Source organism: Rhineura floridana, chromosome 7 (assembly GCF_030035675.1).
Source record: "Rhineura floridana isolate rRhiFlo1 chromosome 7, rRhiFlo1.hap2, whole genome shotgun sequence".
Classification (NCBI taxonomy): Eukaryota; Metazoa; Chordata; class Lepidosauria; order Squamata; family Rhineuridae; genus Rhineura; species Rhineura floridana.
This window is the reverse complement of record NC_084486.1, coordinates 139,506,863-139,532,771: the sequence shown is the minus strand read 5'-3', so window position 1 is coordinate 139,532,771 and position 25,909 is coordinate 139,506,863. Positions and strand designations below refer to the sequence as shown.

At 45.1% G+C, this 25,909-nt stretch overlaps 1 protein-coding gene across 8 annotated transcripts in view; it reads left to right on the top strand.

The window, feature by feature from the left end:
* Positions 1–25,909, top strand: part of ZMAT3 (zinc finger matrin-type 3) — a 95,346-nt gene that overhangs the window by 28,399 nt on the left and 41,038 nt on the right. For 6 of the 8 annotated variants that reach the window (XM_061637366.1, XM_061637365.1, XM_061637364.1 and 3 more), the window contains 3 exons: positions 7,550–7,716; positions 7,871–7,974; positions 17,005–17,176. In XM_061637366.1, the coding sequence (XP_061493350.1) occupies positions 7,550–7,716; positions 7,871–7,974; positions 17,005–17,176 (443 nt within the window). Of the gene's footprint in view, positions 1–7,549; positions 7,717–7,870; positions 7,975–9,013; positions 9,332–17,004; positions 22,914–25,909 lie in introns of those variants that run through there. The other 2 variants (XM_061637367.1, XM_061637368.1) reach the window with 2 other exon arrangements.

Here is a 25,909-nt window from a genome sequence, read left to right as displayed (position 1 = left end):
TTTTGTTGTAATATAGTTTAAAGTCTGTTTTTATGATATTTTAGAGTGTTTTTAATGCGTTTGTTTGCTGCACTGGGCTCCTACTGGGAGGAAGGGTAGGATATAAATCAAATAAACAAACAAACAAACAAACAAACAAATAAACTCTTTCTTTAACATGAAAAGTGGAAATCTGGGGATTATGGTTCATCCCCAACTGCCTCCCCAGTAGATGCCCATATAGAAATATTAATGACCTGGGAGACCAGGGTTCGATTCCCCACATAGCCATGAAGCTCACTGGGTAACCTTGGGCCAGTCACTGCCTCTCAGCCTCATGAAAACCCTATTCATAGAGTCACTATAAGTTGGAATCGACTTGAAGGCAGTACATACATACATACATACATAATTAAAGTGTTTGATTTAGGAACATGGGAAGCTACTTTATACCAAGTCAGGCCTGTTTTATCCATTTAGCTCAGTATTTACACTGACTACTAGTAGCTCTTAAGGGTTTCAGACGCAGAATCTCTCCCAGTCCTATCTGGAGATGCCAGGGGTTGAACCCGGGATCTTATGCATGCAAGGCAGATGTTCTGTCACTGAGCTATGGCTCTTCTCCCATTTAGGAAAGCCAAAAGAAAGTACTTCTTCGCACAGCAAATGGTAAAACTGTGGAATTCGCTCCCACAGGAGGCCGTGATGGTCACCAACCTGGATGGCTTTAAAAGAGGATTAGACAAATTCATGGAGGATAAGGCTATCAGTGGCTAGCCATGATGGCTCTGCCCTGCCTCCACAGGCAGAGGCAGGACGCTTCCAAATACCAGTTCCTGGAAACCGTAGGAGAGGAGAGTGCTATTTGCACTCAGGTCCTGCTTGCAGGTTTTCCTTGGGCAACTGGTTGACCACTGTGAGAATAGGATGCTGGACTAGATGGGCCACTGGCCTGATCCAGCAGGCTCTTCTTATGTTTTTTGTGTGTATTTGTATTTAAAGTGTCTTTTTATTATTTAAGTGTTATCCCTGAGGATCATAGAGGAGGGGTGTGTGTTAAATTATTATTATTTATTATTTATTAAATTTATGTTTCTTCTGGACCACAGTGTATGGGGAAAATTGGTCCCTCCCCACAGCTGCTAGTCTATGCTGGTAGAGAAGCTTCCACTAGCATCAGTAGCAGCTTCTCTCCTAGGGCAATGCAATGTAAAGGCGGGAAGGGGAATTCATTAGGACCATGGTGTGAAAGGAGCTGTTTAATTCCCCCTCCCCATGCATTATGGTTCTGACTCTCTCCCCATGCTTACTATTTAAATAACAAAAATATAAATATACATTTAGCGTGTTTTTCAGTTTGCCTTTACTTACTTGCTTAGTCCATGTGGGGCTCCTTTTGCACTTGACCAGGAAACTGCAAATAGTGCAGAATGCTGACAAGGATGAGACCCTGTCAGCATATAATCCTCTCTTCAGAGATCTGCACTGGTTGTCAGTTTGTTAAAAGGCCAAGTTCAAGGTGTCACTGGAAATGGAAATGGACTGCCTTCAAGTCGATCCTGACTTATGGCAACCCTATGAATAGGGATTTCATGGTAAGTGGTATTCAGAGGGGGTTTACCATTGCCTCCCTCTGCGGCTAGGCCTCCCCAGCTGGCTAGGGCCTGCTCAGCTTGCCACAGCTGCACAAGCCAGCCCCTTCCTTGTCTGCAACTGACAGCTGGGGGGCAACTGGGCTCCTTGGGACTATGCAGCTTGCCCACGGCTGCACAGGTGGCAGGGCACGTAACCCCTGAGCCACTCACTGTGGGGGTGATCTTTAGCTGGTCATTTGCATCCAGGAGACACGAGCGGGGATTTGAACTCACAGACTCTGGGCTCCCAGCCAGGCTCTTCTCCCCATGCTACTAGTATATAAAGCCCTTAACAGCTTGGGAACAGTTTACTTGTGAGACTGTCTTACCCCATATGTGCCCACTTGAGCGCTTCACTCTGCAGAACAGGCCCTGTTACAGGTGCCACATAATACTTATTCCTCACTTGTAAGAAATCATTCTTTTAGTGTGGCGGCACCTACTCTTTGGAACTCCTTGCCTATTGACACCAGGCAGGCACCTTTGCTGTGTTCCTTTTGGTACCTGCTTAAAACTTTTCTGTTTTGGGAAGCCTTTCCAGACACTTAGTTGATCTGTTTTAATCTTTTAAGTTAGCAGCTATTTTAATTGTTTTAAATATGTTTTTAATTACTTGTTTTTAACTGTTTTATTGTTAATATTTTTGTGAACGGCTTACAGGCCTTTACATTCAAGCGGTACATACATTTTGCTAAATAAATAAAAATAATATAGTCAGATTACTTAGCAGTAGAAAAGGTGATGTCATGGGGCTGTATTTCTGAGGTCTGAGTGTGCTAGATCCACTTCTTCCATCACCTTCTCCAAGAGTAGGTGCTTCGCCTGTGGGGTTCATTGTCTCAACATGTCATAATGGGCATGCTGTAATGCTGGATTAGACAAATTGTGTCTGTGAATAATAGCTATGGTGATCTAAATGGAGCCTCCATGATTAGGGGCAGTGTACCTCTGACTGCATAATTACTGGAGGAAAACAGGACAGGGGTACTGGATTATGCCCATAAGCTCCTGAGACCTCTTGACCTGCCATGATTGGAAACAGAATGCTGGATTTGATAGATTATTAGTCTGATTCCAAAAGGCAGTTTTCTAAAATCTTTTATGCGTGAGTTAATAAAGTGCTTTTTGACCTCGGAATCCCTCCCTCTGAATATAAAGAAGCAGTTTGGTTGCGTTGTGAGTCATGTGGGTTAGTTGCACTAGGGGGCGGGGCTTAGCAGGAATATTATGAAGACAAATGGGATCACACCCGTACAATTTGTAACTGCAGCATAGGGGCAAGGCGCTACAGGGATGAAGAAAAATGTATTAAATCTCTAATGAAGCATTGGAGAACTTTGGATGCAAGATGCGCAAGGCTCTGCAGAATGGAGAGGAAAAGGCTGTGTGCTTTCAGCTGTCCAATACGTCTGAGAAGTCAGGGGTGCTTGTGGACCTGCATCCAAAAAGACTTTCTCATTCAGTTCAGTGAGGTAGAAGCTCCATATTTGATCGCGTGGAGTTCCCCTGTAATGAAGTGAATGGGGAAGCCTGCTCCCTACATGTTCACACTTCGTTCTAAACCACGGTTTAGCATACATGGATGAGTCTGAACCAGCCCAATTGAAGTGTCAGGCTCACACATTCCTCCTGCCCAGTGCTTTCATTTTGAACCAGGGATCTTGGTTTAAAATACACTATGGTGACGCTTCATAAGAACCCAAGTTCAAACCATGGTTTAAGCAGCTGGCTTATCATAATAACCAGAGCTCGTTTTAAGCCAGTATGCCTGGTTCTATTGTAATAATAAAAGCAGGATTCTTTAAAAGCAAAAGCAAACACTGCCCAAGTCCTCCTCCCAGCTAGAGAGGGGGAGTGTGTGAGCCCAACACTTGCTAAGGCTTGCCCTTATAGTGCTAAAAATGATGGCTTAGCATTGCATGTGAATGCAGCAGCTATATGTGACATGGGGCTGCTGCCAAAAATGGCATCTCTGTATCAAGTTCATCCCCTCGTCTCCAGAACATGGAGGATCACTTGCCTTGTGCTGTGACATCACCGCAATGCGAGATTCCCCTGCCCCAGCAAATGGTAGCCAGTGACGCAGGGCAGGAATGGGGAAACTTGCAATGCAACAATGTCACAGCACAGAGTGCTTGATCTTACATGCTCCAGGGATGCCATTTTGGGCGGCATCTCCATGCTGCACGCAGTGTGCAATTCTGCTCTTGGATACTGAAAAAAGGGCGCAGATCTCTCATTGCGGAACTAAAGGAAAACATTGTTGGGTGAAGTGAAGATTAGAGTAGCTGACAAAGTCGGCCACTGGGGGGAGACAATTTTGTATGTACTGTAAGAGAAAATAAAAGTTAAATCCTGTTCTAAAACCTAGGGTGTCTCCGACTGCAATCCTTTTAGTTTCTCACATATAAGTAAATGGGTGCCATTCATGCTTATGGGTAAATGCTGGAGAATGTTTCAGGGGTTGGGCAACACCCATGCAAACCTCTGTGTTATGTTAAAAAAAAAAAGATTCTGCTGAAATCCTACTTTTTCTGTTAATGCCCACAATCAGGATCAATAACCAGATGAAGGGCCAGGCTGGAACACTAATTTATTTTCTCCCGATGCATCGCTGGTGTGTGCTAAACCAGATATTCCCCAAATGTACCTAACTGGCTGGCAGGATGCCAGTTTTTCTTGCACTGGCCATAGTTCACCAGGAAAGACTGCTACACACATCCCATTGAATGAAAGCTGCTCCTGGCTGCTGCTGCTGTATTTTTGTATAGGAACATTTCATTCATTCATTCAATTTGTTAGTCACTTTTCTACACACATATGTGCACTCAAAGTGACTTACAGTTAATAAAAAATTAAAATAGAAAGTAAAACATTAAAAATATATGTGTTGTTATGTGCCTTCAAGTCGATTACGACTTATGGTGACCCTATGAGTCAGCAACCTCCAATAGCATCTGTTACGACACATGTCCTTGGGATCCTGAGTATGTGAATCTGTCACCCACATGTCCCATGAAACACACCTCCTTGAGAGGAGGGGGATCTTTTGCTAGGGATAAAACAAGCGCTTTGCCCTGAAGTGTGCCTAAATGGTGCATGTATAACCCAATAAATGCAGGTCCAAACCAGACTAAAGCAAAACTTTCTTTTATTGAGAGAAAAGAGAAGAATAGCATTACAAAATTACTGGGTGCGTGGCAGCATTAATCATTAATATCCTTACCCATTCATAACTTTAAACTAAAGAGATCAAAGGACCCTATTACTATAAGTAGTGACAGGTCGGAGAGATTACCTATCCTAGGCCCAGGAATGGGCAGTGGAATGCAGCTGAAGTGATATGAAGGAGCTCTGGCCCCAAAGCAGGAAGGAATCTGTTTGCCTGAAGGCTTATGCCGAGACACAGAATCCCTGCCTGTTCTGACCCTGCAGTCTCTCATTGAGTTCTTTGACAGCATAGTTACATGTGTTGGAGCTTAGATCGCCATTACCCCCCCTGTGATGTTCCTATATTAATGTATATATGGTAAGTGTTGTTGTTTAGAAGATACATGGTAAGTGGAGTGAAAGAGGAGGGGGAGTGAATGGGCAGTAGAATGCTAGATGATTGGCTGAGTGTTTAAAATGGCTGAACGTATAAAAGGAAGAGTGAGAGTGGAATCTGGGGGGAGAAGAGAAAGAGTGGGTTGTTTGGTGGGTTTGAGATAGTGGTTTGCCAGGAGAGAGTGGAGAAGGAGGGGGGTGGAGTTCGGATTAGTATTGAGTAAAACCATATGCTTATGTGCCTTAAGAAGAAATCTTGTTAATCTTGTTAGCTTTGTTATCTTTAATAAATACTTAATTTGGTTTACCAAAGGCCTGATCCTTGGCTGGGGTTTCACAGACCAGAAGGGAGGGTAAGGTAATGACCAAGGCTGAAGGGAAACTGTAACAAATGGTGGCAGCGGTGAAGAGAATAACAATACCAGTATTCAGAGTCTCTGGGAATACTAGTATTAGGACGTGACTGGTGGTTGCCTAGCAGGGGGATCTGCTGAGATCTGTGCTAGAGCGGGGAGAGAAACAATAAAAAAGGACAGTCCGGACTGGTGGAGTCCCTGGTGGTGCCTAGTGACAGGCAGTAGCCACGCGCAGGTAGGAACCTGACAGGGAGAGCCAGGGAAGGGCGCCACACCGCCCCCCAGGTCTCAAGCCTTGCTTTTTAAAGACAATTTTTCTCTTCCAACTCCCCTGAAAAAGGAGGGGTCTGGGTATGAGGTGATTTTGTGTGTGTGTATGTGTTTCTAGCTGACACTGAGAAAACTCAGTGATTTCTTCTAATGCTTTCTTTGAACAATGGGATAGTTCTGCTGGGCTTGAGGGAAGTCTGCCAAGGAAGTAGGTGACATTTATTTCAGTTTCGCTTGGTTATTTTTGATATTACCAACCTGAACAGTTATTTTGATTCGACAATCTTGATTTAAGAAGTATTTATTTAACAGATTTTAACTTGCCTTTCAGATTTTCTGCCCTTACAAGGCATTTCACAACAGTTATAAATCATTAAAAAACCATAATTATATAATTATTCAATTATTTATTTATTTATTTGTTGCACTTGTATACCGCCCCATAGCCGAAGCTCTCTGGGCAGTTTACAGCAATCAAAAACATTAAAACAACATCAATAACATTTAATCGTTAGAAAAACATTAAAAAGATAAGAGCCTCTAAAAAAAACTTGTGCAGCTTGACTGGACCAACTCTTAGCTTAACCTACCTCACAGGGTTGTTGAAAAAATAAAAGAGGGGGAAGGACCCAGGAAGAAAAGTGTGGTGCAAATATATCACAAACCATGCAGTGAAGGGGGAAAATATACACAAAGGCAGTCCCCCCCCAGTTACTTTAACTACAACATTCCAGTTATACCTTACACTAAAATCCCCCCTCCAAAAACAAAAAACACAAAACTTGCCAGCAAACACACACATAAATACACACACATACAAATACAAATATACTCTAAGCATGTAAAAGTGGGCGGGCAGGCACATGTGCTGCTGCTGAAACATATAAAGTTACTGAACTCATGTGAGGTGCAGAGAAGTAGGAACAGACATCTGTTTTCAGGACTTGCAAGAGGTTCTACCTATTGCCTGAAGGCCAACAAATCCCTCATCAATCACACTGTTCCCAGCCGTACTCCCTACTGGCCCTGTTCAACACTTCCTTGACTGTTTTTGCCCAGCTGGATTGTGTCCCTGAATTCCAATGATGCCTCCTGCTTGTCTGGATGGAGGACAGAGAGGTGTGTGTGAGTGTGTGTTGAAAGCAGCCTACTGTACACAGTTAAAATTTACATTCATTGCTCCGCCCAGTTTTGCCTCTGGCCCTGTATGTGATCCCCGGAAGATTGCCCATAAGGGAATATGGCCCTTCGGTTGAAAAAGGTTCCCTACTGCTGCCATAGAATCTCACATGAGGTCTGGAAATGCAGTACTTTGTTTAGTGGACTCAAGTGACTGCTTTGCAGACAAGGAAAAATGCCTCCCACGGTTGTTCACAAACACTAACACATAAGCAATGAAATACAATGTTAAAACCATTTAGAACTTCAGTTTCCTTTCTAACACTGTTAGAAGCCCATATAAGCCATACAATAACAATAATCCAGCTTAATTATAATATTTCAAAGATAGACCACAGTACCATTTCTGTAGCCCAGGTCTTAAATGGCCAGTAAAAGTCATTGCAAAAAGTTAAGGCCCATTTAAAAGTACTGAGGAATGGGGCTTGTCTGGATTTCACATGGAATCAAATTCTACAGTTGTGGGGCCACCACCAAAAAGTTCCTGTACTGTGTGCCTGCCAACCAAATGAATAAATCCAGGAACATCCATTTTGAAGGACGAGCCACATTGTTGTGCTTTAATGTCTTTTCCTTTCTGTCCAGGGGTCTTCCTCGAAACCAGGCGGGCGAGTGATCCTGGCCACAGAGAACGACTATTGCAAATTGTGCGATGCTTCCTTTAGTTCGCCAGCTGTGGCCCAGGCTCACTACCAAGGGAAGAATCATGCCAAGAGGCTACGTCTGACTGAAGCTCAGAACAACTCATTCTCGTAGGTATTGCTGAACTTTCTTGAGCGTGGGTGCTTGCGATTCTAATGCCTTTTTCTAAACTTGTCAAGTGATGTCTGTAAAATATATCTCTTCTTCTCTCCCCACCTCCCTGCTCCCTTTCTATTCTCTTTTGCTTAATGTCCTCAACATCAGGGAGTCATCAGAGGTGGTGGGCAAAAGGAAGATGCGGAAGGTAGGGAATGAATTCAAGATGATGCAGAACAGACGAAATGTGTATGCTGTCCCGAATAACACAGGTACTTCCAGTGCTTGCATCCAATTATACAGAGTGTTGCATTTACAGTTGTAGCTAGAAACCTTACATATTTGCACCTTACATATTTGAAGTGCCATGATACTAGTTTTAACAGCCATGGCTTTCCCCAAAGAATCATGGGAACTATAATTTGTTATGGGTGCTGAGTGTTGTTAGGAGACCTCTGTTCCCCTCACAAAGCTACAGTTTCCAGAATTTCCTGGGAAGAGGGATTGATTCTTATGCCACTCTAGGAATTATAGCTCTGCTGGGGGAACAGGGGTCCCCAAACAACTCTCAGCAGCCTTCCAAACTACCTGGTTGCCAGTTTGTTTCTGGGTGCAATTTAAGGCTAGTTTTTAAAGCCTTAAATGACTCGGGTGCTAAGATCAACAGAGGGGGCCCTTTTGGTAGTTCCGCCACCCTTGGAAGCACGGGGGACAGTGGCCTGGGAGAGGTCCTTCTCTGTGGTGGCCCCTAAGTTGTGGAACTCCCTCACCACTGAAGTGTGTCTGGCAAGTTGATTGTACAGTTTTAGGTGAATGCTGAAGACGCACCTCTTTACTCTCATAGTTTATTTTAATGTTTTTTAGCACTGAATTTTATATTATTATAACCTGCCCTGGGACCTGCTGGTGAAGGGCTGATGATGATGATTTATTTATTTATTATTTACTCACTCATTCATTCAATCACAATGCCTACAGCTGTAAATTGTAAGGAGTGGAAGAGAAGTCTGCCTAAGGTTAGAATTGATTTGGCAGTGGAAGTGGGGGAGAAATGAATGATAAACACTAAAGAGAACAAATGTTCTGTTAGGGAGATAGCAAAGGCCAAGGCTGGAGTCTTGTATAGTTCTTGGGATTTTAAAGTTTTCCTGTGGTTGTTGGCTGTGCAAAGAATTTGGCCTGAGGTTTCTGAAGCTTAAGAGCTTGGGCAGTCCTTTTCTGTGGAAAGTGAGTGTTGACAGCACTACACACTTTTTTGTCTGATTTTTTTTTTAATCATCCCTATCTGTCTCCTTGTCTTCATCTTCACAGCATCCAAAGTTTGCTTGGGTATGTCTGGCTATTCATTAGTCGTGGTTTCCCACTTTGGATCTTAATTTGCCATCTGCCCTTCTCTGACACCGCTCCGGGCAGGGGCAATTTTCTGCTCCATTTCCTTGGCATCAGGCCAGGTCATTTGACTCCCGCCATAATACTCCTGGATCCTCTTCATGTTGCCGTCATCCAGAATGACAGAACAGGTTAGCCACCTTTCAAGGCCATCTGTTGTGGGAATCCTTTCCGTTTCCAGCATTTCAGATGCTGAATTTTAATAAACAATCCAGGAGACAGTCAGTCTGCTTACTTGTTTGGAATGGGTCAAGAGGTACTTTAGTTTGCTCAAAAAGTAACCAAAATATGTTCAGAAAACCTTAGGCACATTTGAGTGATCTCTAGTTTATTTTATTTATTTGAGATGGCTAGTCCACATAGCCATAAAGCTCACTGGGTGACCTTGGGCCAGTCACTGCCTCTCAGCCTCATGAAAACCCTATTCATAGGGTTGCCGTAAGTCGGAATTGACTTGAAGGCAGAACACACACAGTCTACCTTTCAGGGCCATCCCTTCACAAAGCGGTTATTTTATTCAATTTTATTGTGTTATCTTCACCATCGTGGGTGGTATTTAGCTAAGGCCTACTCAGAGTAGACCCACTGAAATTAATGAACCTGAGTTTGTCATGTCTACTAACTTCAATGGGTCTACTCTGTGTAGGACTAGCGTTGACTACCACCCTATTTCTCAGGGCGGGTTACAACAATTTAAAATTAAATATTAGAAATAGTTGAAAACATATTTACAGTCACAGGAATAAAGCGGGTCCTGAAAATGTACATCTCAGATGTCAAAGGCCAGTGTCCTGCCCAAAACCAACGAAGACAGACTCAGATGCAGAGGTGAGTATTTCTTTAGTAGCTTTAATGGATAAAGTAAGTTTGGAGTGCTTCATGAATCAGCTTACAGATTACAGAGGCTTCGGTCTTACAACTAGAAGATGCAAGGCATGACTATACTGCACAAAGATGTTGTCGCAGCAGCTAGACACGCCCCCTCACCCAGAATCTGTTCCACCTCATATTCCTCCTGGCTGTTGACAATGATGGGAGCGGGCGCGGTTCGGTGGGGCTGCTCCTCAGGGGTCAGCAGCAAGCGGTGAAAAACCAGGTGGATTTTCATGGAGGTAGGTGATTGCAGTTGGTATGCCACTGTGTTCCACTTCAAAGGGTCCCACTTTCCGAGCCTCCAGCTTGTGACAAGTAGTGCGTGGATAACCACACTTTGTCCCCCACCTGTATTTTGGGGCCCAGCTGTCAGTGCTGGTCAGCCTCCTATTTGTAAGTGGTTTTAGCCCTCCTGAGTTGCTCTTGCAGTACCTGCTGCATGGCCTGCAATTCCTGCACGCATTCTGTGCTGTGGGGATGGCCAGGGTGGTGGTAAGGTTGTGAAAGGTGCGGGGATGGTAGACGTAGTTGGCAAAGAAGGGTGGGTCGGGTGGAGGGGTGCACCGAGTTGTTGCAAATTCGGCGAGGGGCAGCTGGGTCACCCAATTGTATTGTTGGTAATTGACCTAGCAGCAGAGGTACTGTTCCAGACTGGCATTGTCTTTCTCAGTCTGCCCATCCGTCTGAGGATGGTGAGTGGAGAACAGCTGTAATTCAATCAGCAGCAACTGTAATAGGGTGCGCCAGAACCAAGCAGTGACTTGGGGCCCCCGGTCTGAGACCAAGCTGTTCACGAGTCCATGTGCCTGGAAAACATGCTTGACAAACACTTGGGCAGTTTCTTTAGCAGGGGGTAAACCTGAGCATTGGAAGAAGTGGGCCATTTTGCTGAAGGCAGTGACTACCACCAGGATGGTGGTATTCCCCTGTGAAGGGGGCAGATCCATGATGAAGTCTAGGGTTATCATTCTCCACAGCCCCTCAGGTTTGGGAAGCAGTTTCAACAGTCCTGCTGGTCGCCCTGGGCCACGTTTGGCCCTCATACATGTACGGCAAGACTGAATGTACTTTTTGACATCATGTTTTATTCTAGGCCACCAAAAGTCTCACATAACCACTTGCAGGTTCTTAAACACCCCAAAGTGTCCTGCAGTGGGGGTGTCATGGCATTGCTGTAGCACCTTAAACCAAACCTTGCTGCGGGGCACATATGTGATAAAGTAATTCACAGTGATAAAGTAATTCACAGTGATAAATCAGTCCCCCCCTTAAGCCTGAACGTTGATTGAGATTGGGCTCCTGCAACTCTTGAATCTGCTCCCTGGTGGATGGGTCTTTCTCCTGGGCAGCTCTGAGTTCCTCGACCCAGGGATCAGCACAGGCAGCCGCCACAATCTTATCCAGGGGTATGATGTGACGTAGGGGTGGCTCTGGGCATGACTCGTTGCACTCTGGCTTGCGACAGAGCACGTCCGGTCTTCTGTTTTGGGTGTGAGGAACGTAGGTGATCCGGAAGTGAAATCTGGCAAAGAATTGGCACCATCGCACCTGGCACTGGTTCAGCTTGTGGGCTGTTTGGAGGCTGTCTAGGTTCTGGTAGTTTGTGTGGAAGTCCTTTCTAGGAGGTGCTGCCAGGTGTCAAAAGCGTTGCGGATAGCCAATAGTTCCTTCTCCCCCACAGTTTAGTTCTGCCCAGAGTCAGTCAGCTTACGGAAGTACACACAGGGATGTAGGTTCCCCCCTTTTGTTGAGGGCTCTAATAGCACCTCTCCGATGGCAACATCAGAGGCGTCCGTTTCCATTATGAAAGGCTGGCAGGGGTTGGAATGTTGTAGTATGGGCTCAGAGGAAAAAAGATATTTAAGGTGCTCAGACGCCTGCTGGGCTGCTTCAGTCTACCAGTATGAGCTGGCTCCCTAGACCAGCCTTTCCCAACCAGTGTGCCTCCAGATGTTGTTGGACCACAACTCCCATCAGCCTTAGCCAGCATTGCCAATGGCTGAGGCTGATGGGAGTTGTGGTCCAACAACATCTGGAGGCACACCGGTTGGGAAAGGCTGCCCTAGACAGTCTGTTATTTATTTATTTATTTATTTATTTATTTATATCCCGCCCTTCCTCCCAGCAGCAGCCCAGGGCGCCAAACAAAAGCACTAAAAACACTTTAAAACATCATAAAAACAGACTTATAATACATTAAAACAAAACATCTTTAAAAACATTTTTTTTAAAGCTTTGAAGACATCTTAAAAAAAAGGTTAAAAAAATTGTTTTTTTAAAAAAGGTTTAAAAAACATATTAAAAAGCAATTCCAACACAGACGCAGACTAGGATAAGGTCTCAACTTAAAAGGCTTGTTGAACGAGGAAGATCTTCAATAGGTGCTGAAAGATAACAGAGAAGGCGCCTGTTTAATATTTAAGGGGAGGGAATTCCACAGGGCAGGTGCTGCCACATTAAAGGTCCATTTCCTATGTTGTGCAGAACGGACCTCCTGATAAGATGGTATCTGCAGGAGGCCCTCACCTGCAGAGCCTAGTGATCAACTGGGCATATAAGGGATAAGACGGTCTTTCAGGTATCCTGGTTCCAAGCTGTATAGTCTGTTAGTGGAGGAGTTGTTATGTTGGAGAAAGCAGCAATGAACTGCCTATAGTAATTGAAACTATACTAAATTATACTATACCCAGGAAACACTGTAGGTCCTTTTTGGTCTTGCGGGGGTGCCAGGGAAGCCTGCAGAGTACCTTCTCCGGGTCCATCTCCACCCTGGTTAGAGTGATCCAGTAGCCCAGAAAGTCCAGTGTGGTTAGGTCAAACCTGCACTTCTTCAGCTTGGCATACAGGTGGTGCTCCCTCAGTTTCTTCAACACTCTTCTCACATGCTCCTCGTGTTGCTCTGTGGAGTCAGAGTAAATAATGATGTCATCTAAATAAACAATCACAAAGAGATCCAGGCAGTCCCAAAAAATGTCATTCATTAAATGCTGGAAGACCACTGGGGCATTTGATAGTCTGAACAACATGACCAGGTACTCGAAGTGGCTGTACTGGGTCTTGAATGCAGTTTTCCACTCATCCCCTTCCGGTCCTGATGAGGTTGTACACCCCATGCATGTCCAGTTTGGTGTAGTTTTTGACTGTTTGCAGTCGCTCTAGCATCTTGATGAGGGGGAGTGGGTTGCTGTTCAGGATGGTGGTTTTGTTCAGCTCCTGGTAGTCTTGGCAGGAGCAGAGCTCGCCACTCTTTTTCTTAACAAAAAGGAGGGGGCCCCCAGCAGGTGACTTGGAGGGGCGAATGAAGCTGCTTCAGATTGACATAGAGGAAGACCCTTAGGGAGGCTAACTCCGGCTTGGACAGCGAGTAGATGCAACCAGAGGGGATTTGGGCCCTGGGAAACAGGTCAATGGCACAGTCATGCAGACTATGGGGGGCAGCTGGTCCACCTCCTTCTTGTCAAATACATTAGTCCTGACTTCTTGGGTATGGGAGCAAGCGTGTTGAGCTTCAGGGCAGTTGTCACTGCTGCTGCGATGGCCTCCGCTGGCTGGCAGTGGCATTTACAGTAGTCCAACTGGAACATCATGGAGGCTTTCCCCCATGCTATAATGGGATTGTGCTGCGTCAACCAGGTAATCCCCAGAACCACTGGGAAGCATGGCAAAGTGGCTAGATAAAAAGACAGCTGCTCTTGATGCTTAGGCAACTCCACTGACAGTCCCACGGTTGCCAGTGTGATCACCCCTGAGGTTAGGGAACACCTATCAATGGTCTCTACGAATAGAGGTGTTTCAAACGCAATGATGGGGATGTTGTATTGCCTTGCAAAATCCAAGTCCATAAAGTTGCTGGACACCTCCAAGTCCACCATGGCCAGCACCTGGACACTCTGCCCTGAAGGTAGTCCCAGGTGGATTGAGAGGTGAAGGGATGGCTTGGGTGGAATGGGTCCTTCATGAATTCCACTGCTCACCTTCGATCCCAGCTTGTGGACCTTTATGAGAACTGTGATTTTCCTGCACCAGGGCTTTCTCCGACTTGGATGGGTAGGCCTTTGTGACATGGCTTGCCTTTCCACAGTACAGGCACTGCCGCTCTTGTTGATGCTTCTCCTCCATCTCTATCAGTCATGGCTATGGCCCTCCAATCTGCATGGGCTCCCCCTTTGACTGAGCTGGAGTTCCCACGCTGGGAGAGAAGCGCGTACGAGGGAATGGGATGGGAGGTAACAGTAGAGCCGAAGAAACCCAGCATTGTAAGCGACGACCTTCAAGCTGGCTATCAATCTGCAGGCACAGTGTCATGGCCCCATCAGAGGACTCCTCCGATGAGGACGACTCGGGAGTAACAGCAGCAGACCCAGGAGCAGCAGACCCAGAAGGAGACACGGAAGAGACTCCTGAGAATCCAGCTCCTTCTCCCCCTCAGCTGCAGAGCACCCCAGATACAGCGGAGGCCCTGCAGCCAGATGCAGACAGTGAACAGGATACTCCCCCCTCACCTGCAAAACGTAGACAGCAGAAGGTCAGGCAGAAGAGAAGCAGGCCTGTCCCCTTAAGGCCCAAATGCTGAGGGCTCACACCTGCTGTCAACCCTGCTCTTTATAAGGCACACCTTGGCTGCAGCTTGTTGCTGACTGCAACGTCAGGCGTGGCTTCGTGTATTCCCAGTTTCCCTGCAGCATCCCTTGGACTGACCCCTTGGCAATTGATTCCGGACCTCTACTGACCTCGCTTCTGGACTTGTGACTTGGCAAGTAAGCTTCAGACAGGCCTGGCCCTTATCAGGTTCCCTCCTCGTTGGCCTGGCAGATTTACAACCAGTCTGCCGGCTAAGGACTTCCCTTCCCTGCTAACGACCCAGGAATTTCCAACCCCCACTGCTGACTCAGTGCAGAGCTGACACACAGCTCGATAAACTCTGATAAGGAGTTGGGAGCTCGGGTTCGTGCCAATTCATCCAGTATCTCATCATTGAGCCTCTTTTGGTATTAGTACATCTGGGCTGACCAAATCCACACCCTGTGCCAAAATTCAAAAAGTAGAGGTCCCAACTGGGTTCTTGCCCTGGTGCAAGTTTCCCAGTTGATGGGCTATGGTGGCTTTCCGCTGAGGGTCTCAGAAGATCTCAGCCATGGCAGCAACAAAATTTTCATATTGTCCCAACACAGGGTCCTTCCGAAGCAGTAGGGGGGTAGACCACAGGGCTGCCTCCCCCTCCAGCAAGCTGATTATGAAGGCCACCTTCAGCGAAACTCCACCTGTCGCACTCTGATGTACAACTCACACTGCATGGTGAATGTAGCAAACTGCTCTCTGTTCCCGCTGTAGTGGAGTGGCAAGCCCATGGCTGTCTTGGAGTGAGGTGCAGGCACTGGCTGGTGCCACCCCCGCTGCAAGGCATTCACATTGGTTCCAACCTGGGTCAGCTGAAGCGACAGGTTCTGGTTTTCCGATGGTAGAGCCTGGGTTTCATTTTGAAGGGTCTGCGTCTTGGCGCGCAACCCCTGGAGCCTGGCTAACACGGTTTCTAGGGCGCTGTGCATGTCCTCCACCATCCCACCACTTGCTTCCATCTCACTCATGGAGTCATCAGGTAGAGGAGGTAGTGGCTGCAGCAATCGGTCCTGCCCAAAACCAGCGAAGAGGGACGCGGAGGTGAGTATTTATTTATTTATTTATTATTATTATTATTTATTAAACTTATATACCGCCCGACTAGCCATAGCTCTCTGGGCGGTGAACAACAAAATACAATTTAGCAGCTTTAATGGATAAAGTAAGTTAGGTGCGCTTCATGAATCTGCTTACAGATTACATAGGTTTCAGTCTCATAACTAGAAGATGCAAGGCATGACGATACTGCACTAAGATGTCACAGCAACTAGACATGCCCCTCACCAACCTTAAGTAAGGATGGACGGGCACCCTACTTGCATCACAATGGAGAGGACGCGTGCAAACGAGGGCTCCTCCTCAGAGGGATAGTGAGAGCTCATTGAGATTGCCGGTGCAAGCGCCTATGGTTCCAGGGTGAGAGTGGCTAGGCCAACTTGGAAGAGTCCTCAACAGGAGGGGAGGGCTATGCAGCTGTGACGGTGGAGTGGGCAGAGAAAGGGGTGAGAGATGGGTGGAGAGTCCTCTTGACGGGGATGGGCTTCCTCACTGGTAACAAGCTGCAGCAGAGCTGTCACTGTCCACAGTGTGGGAGCTCACAGGCTCCTGCGTGCCTGAAGACACATCACTAGTGTCTTCTTCCCATTCAAAATCCAACTACTACTCCTCATTGCCCCCACCCCACGTCCTTCTCACAGGGCTTATGACAACCAGGGTAAAGAGCTGTGTCTTCAGCATACAGCAGAAATTATATATGATGATGGTGCCAGATGCACCTCTTTGGAGAGGGAGTTTCACAACTTAGGGGCTGCCACAGAGAATGCCCTGTCCTGGGCCACCCCCCAAACTTTTAAGGGTGGCAGAACTACCAAGAGGACCCCCTTTGCTGTTCTTAAGACCCAAAGGGATCTTTAAGGAAGAAGGCGGTCTTTCTGATATTTGGGTCCTAAGTTTAAACACTAACGTGAACAACCCCTTGAATTAGGCCTGGGAACAAACTGGCAACCAATGCAGCTGTTTCAAAACAGGTTATATGAGTTCTAAAGGGAACCTTAGCTAGTAATCTGACTGCTACATTTTGGACCAGCTGAACTTTCTGAGTCATCTTCAAGCAGTCAGGGCAGCCCCACATAGAGCACATTGTAATAATCCAATCTGGTAACTCCAGAGCATGGAACGCTGTGGACAAGTCATCTTGGTTCAAAATGAGCTGTAGCTGGGGGCTGGAAATAGGCATTCCTAGCCACTGGGGCCACCTCAGTTATGCGTGTCCTTTGTTCTCAATGGGTCTACTCTGCTGGACTAGACGGACCCTTGGCCGGATCTAGCAAGGATCTCCTCTTGTTCTCGTTAGCGTGAACCGCCCCATGACTCTTCTCTGGCTGGACCTAATTGATCTCTTCCTTTTTCCTCCCTCCCTCTAGGCCCTTATTTCAACCCACGTTCCCGCCAGCGGATTCCACGCGACCTCGCCATGTGCGTCACGCCCAGTGGCCAGTTCTACTGCTCCATGTGCAACGCTGGCGCCAGCGAGGAGGTGGAGTTCCGGCAGCATTTGGAGAGCAAGCAGCACAAGAGCAAAGTGTCTGAACAGCGGTATAAGAACGAGATGGAAAACCTTGGCTATGTACAATGAGACACGATTCTCACTAGCAGCTTTTCCCCACCCAACTACCCCTCTCCCCCGATAGGGAGAAGCTTTTGTCGCCTGCTGCTTGCCACACGCCCTGCTTTTGTGCTCCGTGCCTTAGGAGGCCTGCTCTCCAGCGTTCTCGCTCTCTGTTTTTAACCACCCGCAAGCCCAGCACTGAAGTAGGTGAAGTGCAAGGTTTTAATTTTTCTGCCGCTTGGCACAAGTATGTGCTGCAGGATGCCAAGTCGTCTTGTTGTATTTGTCCATTAGCGAAGGCTCAACCTTGTCTTCTTCCCCTGTCCCTCTGCTTCCCTTTGCATGAGTCATCTTGGCCTGAAACCGGAACCATGAAGAGGCAGAGCAAGTTTCACCCTTTTTTTTTTTGTCCTGCATTGTACTGCAGCTGCAGAAGGGGCAGTTCTGATGAGAGAAAAGCAGCCAAAGCAACTGTGGAAGGGGTCACAGCTCCAGCGAGAGGCCGTAGTTCAGTGGCAGAGCACATGACTTGCATACAAAAGGTCATGGGTACGGCCCCGAGCAATCTCCAGTTATTAGAGGCTCTTGAGTAGCAGGGCTGGCAAAGACTCTCTGTCCGACGCTTTGGAGAGCCCACTCAGACTTGCCAATACAGGTCTGGATGAACCAGTAGACAGAGTTGGTATAAGGCAGCGTCACACGTTTGTAAAATTTCTTTTCACAGGCATAGTAAACCTCTGTAGACAGTTTGGGTAACTTGCTTGGAAAATATACATGGGGCTTGGCTTGAACTTTCAGGAGTTAAAAGGTATCTTCCCCTCCCCTACCTCTGAGCTAGTAAAGTCTGCAACCTACAGGCCCCATAGCATTCAGTTTCCCTGCCCCTCCACACCTATTGCCCTCCCCTCCTACAAAGTTAGAGGCAATTGTTTTTTTTTTAAAAAAAAGGTCAGAGTTCCACATTTTTTTTAAGCATCCAAATCGAATATGCAAACTGAAGTTCATTAATACTCCAGTTTCAATTTAATTTGCTCTACAGACCATAAACATCAAATAGAGAGAAGGGTTATCAAGAGAACAATAGCGGCGGGGGAATCAATATACACGCACACCAGTTAATGGGAATATAACAAAAGCCTTATACAACCAGTAATAGTTAAAAATACAGACAATTTTGACTTGGAACTAATACGAATTTGAGCTGTCAATACACGGAATTGGGGTGTCGTTTTGGAGCACAGAATTTCAAGCTCCCTGGCTGTGATTTGTGCTGGCCTCTTTAGCTGACATGTGGGGAAAGGAGCCTAAGCGCTTCCATACAATCAGCTTAACAGTGAAAACTGTTACAAAGGTGCCACATACCTTGAGAACATCGGGTGTCTTTTCCCTGCATCCAACTTTATGCCTTTGGATGCGTTTTCTTTCCCCCTTTTCATTTCCTGCAATAATAATAATTGAAAAAGGAGACATTCTTGTACTTCAGTTGAAAAAATCAAAATGATTTCTGGATTGGAGGGCACAGCATAGAACATAGCAAGCTGCCTTATACTGAGTTGGACCATTGGGGTCCATCTAGCTCATTATTGTCTACCCTGATTGGCAGTGGCTGTCCAGGGTTTCAGGTAGGGGTCTCTCCCAGGCCTACCTGTGAATATGTGCTCAGTTGGAAGCACCTGACTGGGTTTTCGGGATAGTGATGATACTTTGGCAGCTCCTTCTGTCTCACCAATACCTCTAACCATCATCTTGGAGTGGAGCTGGTGTTCCCTTTCTTATTTGCCACTTGGGCTGGATGCCTATGCATCCACTGAAGCACTGAACCATCCAGCCCCATTATCTGACCACTGTGGATGGATAAAACTCCTTTCTTGGGAGGTGAAGTCAGTCCTGAAATGTTGTCACTTAGGAGATTCGTTTAACAGAGAAATCAACAAAGAAGGGGGAAGGGCCATAGCTCAGGGGCAGAACACCTGCGTTGCATGCAGAAGGTCCCAAGTTCAATCTCTGACATCTCCCTGGTAAAAGATTCTGGCCTGAAACCCTGGAGAGTCAGGGTAGACAGTACTGAGCTGGATGGATCCATGGTCTGACTCTGGCACCTTCATACAGCAGCTTCATTTGATAATATGAGTGACCCTTCTTTTGCTTCTGAGCTCCAGTGCATCGCTTTGGTACAGTGATGGTCATTGTTATATACTCTCTCACACACAAAAAGTAGATCAAGAGTCTTAAGTGCTGGTCTACGTGCTATACAAAAAGGGCAGACTAGCATGGTAGAATCATGGACTGTACCACTTCAGTCTGCAGATGGGGGTGGGGAATTGCATTATTGAGTGCTCCCTGCCTCTTTAAATCCCAAACTCTTGGCATGCAGTAGATTTGTACGACAGGGACAAAGGTTCAGTGCAGCCCTTTCTCTGATGTGCTAATCTCGATGCAAGGAGCCTTTTACATGAAACAGCAGTCAAAAAATGTAACCTTCCCCCGCCCTGCAGTGAAATGGTACAGGCCCTGAATTTTTTTCATTATGTAAGTGAAATGGCTTGTGTTGGGCAAACTGCCCTCCCTCCTCTTTTACTCTTTGATATTCATGGAATAGAAAAGGCCCCTTTGCCACCCTGTTCATCATACTTAATTATTTTTGGGTTCTAGTCCTCTGGTTTGAAGGATCAGGGCAGGTAACAATGTTTTCCCAATTTCCATGATCCCTATATTGTGAGATAGGCACTAGATTTCAACCTCGTTATTTCAGATGGGGAAATGAGAGTTTATGAAGCAGCCAGAGCTGCCGCTTTCAAAATCCCCTTGATTTCAGTGGGAAAGTGTTAAGTATGCACCGATCACTAATTTGGCCAAGGCCATCTACAGGCAGAACCTATACAAGTTCATTCAGAAGCAATTCCCAATAGGTTTGAAGGGGCTTAACCTCCCAAATATATGTGCAGAGGATTGCAGCTTTAGATGTTCATGGTTGGCCGGGCTGAGATTTGAAGGTTCCCAAGTCTGCCTGTCCTCTGTTGATGTTTCCATTGGTTTTTTGACCCTTCTTATTTCAATTGGCTTGAAAAACCATGTTTTCATATTAGAGTATGAATAATTTGGAGGCAGTATGCTTCTGAATACCAGTTGCTGGAAATTGCAGGAGGGGAGAGTGGTCTTGTGCTTAGGTCCTGCTTGCGAGCTTCCCATAGACATCTGGATGGCCACTGTGAGAACAGGATGCTGGGCTAGATGGGCCATTGGCCTGATCCAGCAGGACTCTTGAGCTCTTAATTTAAGACTGAGGACCATCTTCTTCTTTGCTGCAATTTGTCTTCAGGTGTTCAGCTTTCCAAGAGGCATATGTGGTATCTTATAATTGAACCACAGGATCCTTAGTGGGGAGAAAGAGAATTTCTCCTGAGGCCCATGCTATAGTGGATTCCGCCTAGGAAAACAGAGGCAAGATCTGAAGGGAAAGAATGCCCAAGTGCAAAGAAACCAACCCTGAGATCCCCCTTGGATGTCAAAGGAGATGGACCACAGCCTAATTTATCTTTGTCTTTGCATTTCTAATTTGGAACAGGCTCTTGGTATCCAGAAATGTGTGGTCTCCAAAGGGCTCTGTAACTACAGAGGATAGCAGATCTTTTGCACAGGCCCTTGTGATGTTTTAAGCATTTTATGTCTGGACAGATGAGGATGGCAGTGGTAGGAGAGAGAGGAAATAAAAACATTTATGTGGTTTCATTGGCCAGTGGATTGATTGATATTTGCTGCTACTAATCTGTGTATTTTTCTGTTTATTTGGTCATACTGGCCACTAATGAGATCGAATATATTTAACTCTTTATCCTATATGTTTTTGAAAGTTTGTGTCGTTAACCTTGAAGATATCCATATCATTCCGTTTTGTGTTGTTTTGTTCAGATCTCCCTAGTTATTTATTATGTTAAAATGTGTTTTTCCTTCCTCCTCTCTTCCCCCAATATGTGTGTTAGAACCTCATATTAGAACCTCAGAGGATATGAACCCCCAGATATTTGAAATGCATTGTCAACCAAGCATTTCCTGGCCATATCAATCATTTAGGGTACCAGTGATGTGGTTGCCTGTGACTGAGGAGCACTTACGATATCATAACTTGTAATTTCATCCTCCTGGGAAATAATAGCACAAACTTGTTTTGACATTCCTGTTTTCCCCTTGTGTGTGTATGCATATATCTTCCAATTATTTCTTTCAGCTCTTGAGTATATTGCATTGAGCTTTCCTTATTTCCACACGTTACTTATGCAAGTTTCCTTTGTCTTGCCTCTGACTGATCTGCCAAATTGAAATGGTGTGGATTGTTATTGGCATAGATCAGTATTTCAGTATTAGAGAAGGCCAGTGCTGAAGTAATACTGGCTTTCTGATCACTGCAGTTAACAAACATGGGAGCAGTTGCAGGAAGGCGTGACCCATTCTCCTATCTTCTCCATCACTCCCCAACTTCAGTTAAGCATTTTCTTGGTGTCCACTTTAACTCACGGGTGAGGCTAACCAGTGTACTCCTTAACCCCAATGGTGATTTCACATCCTGGTTAAACAGGAACTCTGGTTAACCTTGAACCATGGCTAACCTTCATAGCACTTAAATCTTCAGTGACAACAAACTGCTTAACCATTGTTAAGGGAGGAGGGGAATGTGCTGCCTGGAGGGGTGGGACTTGAGAAGCGAGTACATGTTCCCAAGGCCAGGACCTGGTCTTTTTAAGTGCAGTTAATGAGGCCAGTGTTCCATCTACACCAGCCCACAGATGCATCCTTGGATTAATCTCAGGAAATGTCCCCATAACTGGACACACAGTGCAAAGATGCCCTATCAAATATACAAATAAGAGGGTGGGGGAGGAAACTTTTCTGCTTTGTTGAAAATAGCCCAGGTTGTCGTAAAATGTATTCCATGTGGTCACTTTGGACAATTAATTGCAGGGCACCCTTACATGAGAGAAGCATGTGAATTGTGGGTCCTATCTGATGGTGAGAACTTCCAGGAATATTAGTATTTGTTGTTCCTAACAGGCTTGCTTTGTGTTCTTGAGGGTCCACTGCATCTTCCTTTTAGCTTCACTGTCAAATTATTAAATGGCTTCAGGTTTCAAAGTCTTAAAATTGCAATTCTGTGATGAGCTCTACAACTTGAGCACAACAAAGCCATGTCATGCCACTTACAAGGCCATTATGCAGTGTCTGCAGAATTTGCACAACGTTATAATGAAATGTGTACTGTTAGGATTGTGTGGAACATTAATTGCTGTGCTGTGTTAAAACCTGACCAAAGTGGTTTTGCATCTCATCCTATTGCACTGTTTATTATTCATCAGAAGAGCTGCTTCTTCCTTTTTACTGCTTAGGGGCTTGTTCACACATGCATGTTCTTTGTTGGTTCTTAGCGGCACGTGTGAAATGTGTCAATTGAAAAGTATTGTGTTCAGGTTGACACCAGGGATGTGAAAGTCTGATCCGTTGTGATTCATCTTTGATGTGTCATCCACTCTTGATACTAAAGTTGACAATTGAGCATGTGCCTTGTGAAATGCCCCTAAGTTTCTGATGTATTTGACTGGCGAAACCTCCTCTTGAGACAATGTGGTGTGTCCTGGGTTGTGAGAGTTGTCTTTTTCGTACTGTGGTGCCTTGCTTATTCCAATGTAAACAAGGCACAATCCATTTAAATAAAACTGTAAACGTTGTACTGCCCATGCTAAGCTGGTCCTACTCACTGGTCTAATCAGAACCTGCTCATAAAACTAGCTCTCTATACCTGCGTTACGACTCAGGGTGCATGGAGAAAGGCAAATTTACCATGTATCTGCATCTGACCTGTAGCATTATTCTCCTTATCATTTGACAGGATAAGGTGAATACAGGTCTGGTTTCCATGGATAACCTACCACACTGGTCAAGTTCATACATCATCCTAAATCTGGAAAGTGCCACTGCAGCAAACCTAGGCTTGCATGCTCCCCTCTTGCCTCATCTCCTTCTGGGGAGCTTGGAGGATGAATTTGGAAGCTCTTTGGGTTAACTGTGGTTGGTCATGTTGCCTGGAGCAGCTGATACTAGTTAATTTCAAATGAGCCAAATTCAAACTGTGGGTTACAAAGCTGGCTAATAGTATTAGCTGCAACTTTGGGCCCAGAGGATGTGACAAACTGTAGTTAACTAAAAGTGACAGCAAAAGCTTTTGAAGGTCTACCCTTGGCTGTTCAGGAGGGGAGGGGGAGCACATGAACCCAAGGCTTTTGTTAGCTTATTATTATTTATTTTATTTATACATGTTACACTAAACTATGGCTTAGCATGACATGCAAATAAGCCATTGTGTATACATAACCATGTAGTAAACCACATTTATTAACACTATTTATCTTGCTATGCCTATTTGTTGTTGTCATCATCTGCAGCTGTTTTTTGGGAGTGGTTCATAACTCCTTGCTGGTTCTTTGCTCATTTGAGTCTGTATTTATTTATAATACTGAGATAACACCAACAGCTTCTTGCATTGCTATCAGTTTACCTTACATTACACAAATAAATAAATGGGGATACATCACACTTCTGTCTGTGCACAGGACATATTATCTACCCACTTGAGTGACCACTTCATGCCTCTGATGTAGTGGGCTGTACTAACCCACGAAAGCTTATTTCACAATAAATTGGTTAGTCTTTTTAAGGAGCCACAACCTTCTTTGTTGCAACAGACTAACAGGGCTCCTATTCTGGAATTTGTTGCCTAGGAAGCTATGTGTACCGTCCTGCTGTGAGTGATAAGGAGAATTTTGTCACCCATCACTTTAGATCCAGTTCTTACAACAATTTTAAGGAAGAACCTTTACTCTCAATTATATAGAAGGGACATGGCTCACTAGTGATGGCCCCATAAGGAATCCAGATTATTTTGAGCTTTAAAAATATAATATATATGAGTGAAAGTGAGGAGGGCCCTGGGATACAAATTAGAGGGGAGATAGCAATGCATTTTGGAGAGGAAAACCCCATTTTTGAGAGGGCACTATGTCTTTTGCCCTCCTCCCCATCATTACTGACTCTTAATGGCCTTGTTAATTTAACATCCAATAACCTTCCTCCCTCCCACCTCAACATCACCATTTCCCCCTTTCATCACGATGGGGAGAATTTATTCAAAAAACTATCCCTGTTATGGTATAAATACACTGTGAACATAAAGAACAATATAAGTGCTGCTTAGCAATAAGTGTAGGACATGCTTTGAGACGGTTTTGCCCAGGCAAAGCAGATGGCTTTGTGAAATGTGTGGGAATTACCGTGTAAGCTATTTTTGCTGCTTTTTAATTTTTTAAAAATGTTTTTGCCTTGCAATTTAGAATACTGTTATAAAGCATTGTTAAGATGCCTTTTTATGCATACAGGTTGGCATGCCTGTTTCCATACACAAGGACACTTTGGATGGGAAGGAAAAGTTTTGGTCAATGAGACAGAAAAACATATCCACCTGCAAAAGTTAGTTTCTGCTAAATCTGTGTATTCTATGGCCTCACCCACACCATACATTTAAAACACTATTATAGTACTTTAACAGTCATGGCTTCCCCCAAAGAGTCCTGGGAACTATAGTTTGTTAAAGGTTCTGAGAGTTGTTAGGAGACCCTTTTCCCCCTCACAGAGCTACAGTTATACAGAGCTACTGCGTTATACCACTCTGTAAACTGTAGCTCTGCGAGGGGAACAATGACCTCCTAACAACTCTCAGCACCCTTAACAAACTACATTTCCCATGTCTCTTTGGGGGAAACCATGACTGTGATACTCCTTTAAATGTATGTTGTAGATGTAACCCAAGAGTAAAGATCAGAGAGAACTGCTCTTGCTCACTGTTGAAAATGTTCAGCAAGATGGAAGAAAGTGGGATAATTTAAAAAGTGTTCTTATAGATGGCCTTCCTAAGTTAAGAAACTAGTATTTGAGTAGTCTCCTAGTATAAATTAAGACACACTGAAAGAAGATTTGATGCTCACTCGCATCCTGAGGCAGTCAAATTTAAATAAAAGGAAGGGGGATAGGATCTGCATCTCGTTGTGCACTACTTCAGACTGTAGAAGGGCTTCACATGACAAGTTATTCCTCCACATTCCTTTTGCGCAGAAAGCTAGATTTTGGAAAGTATTCTAGCTTTCTTCCTCATATGCTAGTTTACTCTGTGAATTTAAAAATAAGTAAATTGGTGCATACATTATATGAGATTCCTCCTGCAGTCTGAAGTGGTACTGTCCTAGGGTTGCCAGGTTCAGGGCCTGAGACTGATTCTGTCTCTTTAAAAGTTGTGCAGGGGGAAGGGAGAATTCCACCTTGTGGTTTTTCCCATTACAGGGTTGCAAGAACACCTGCACTTGGCTGACTTTCTCCTAAAGATACAGGATCAGTCTCAGGCCAAGAACCTGGCTACGGGAGCAGCCATTCCCCAGAGAAGTTAAAATTCTGTAAGGTGTTTGTTGGCTGGTTTGGGGGGGGGGGTTGGCTATATTGGCCTCCAGAGCCTTATTAATGTGTCAGGAGATAACACTTCTCCTAATTGCTATTCATACCTATTTAGAGCAGTCTGTTTATGTCAACCCACTAAAAAGTAGCTTTTTTAGCTAATAGGAACAGCTGCAGGTTATTTATAAAATGAAGCTTTGTTGTAGATAATTTGAATTTTGAAATATGAAGTA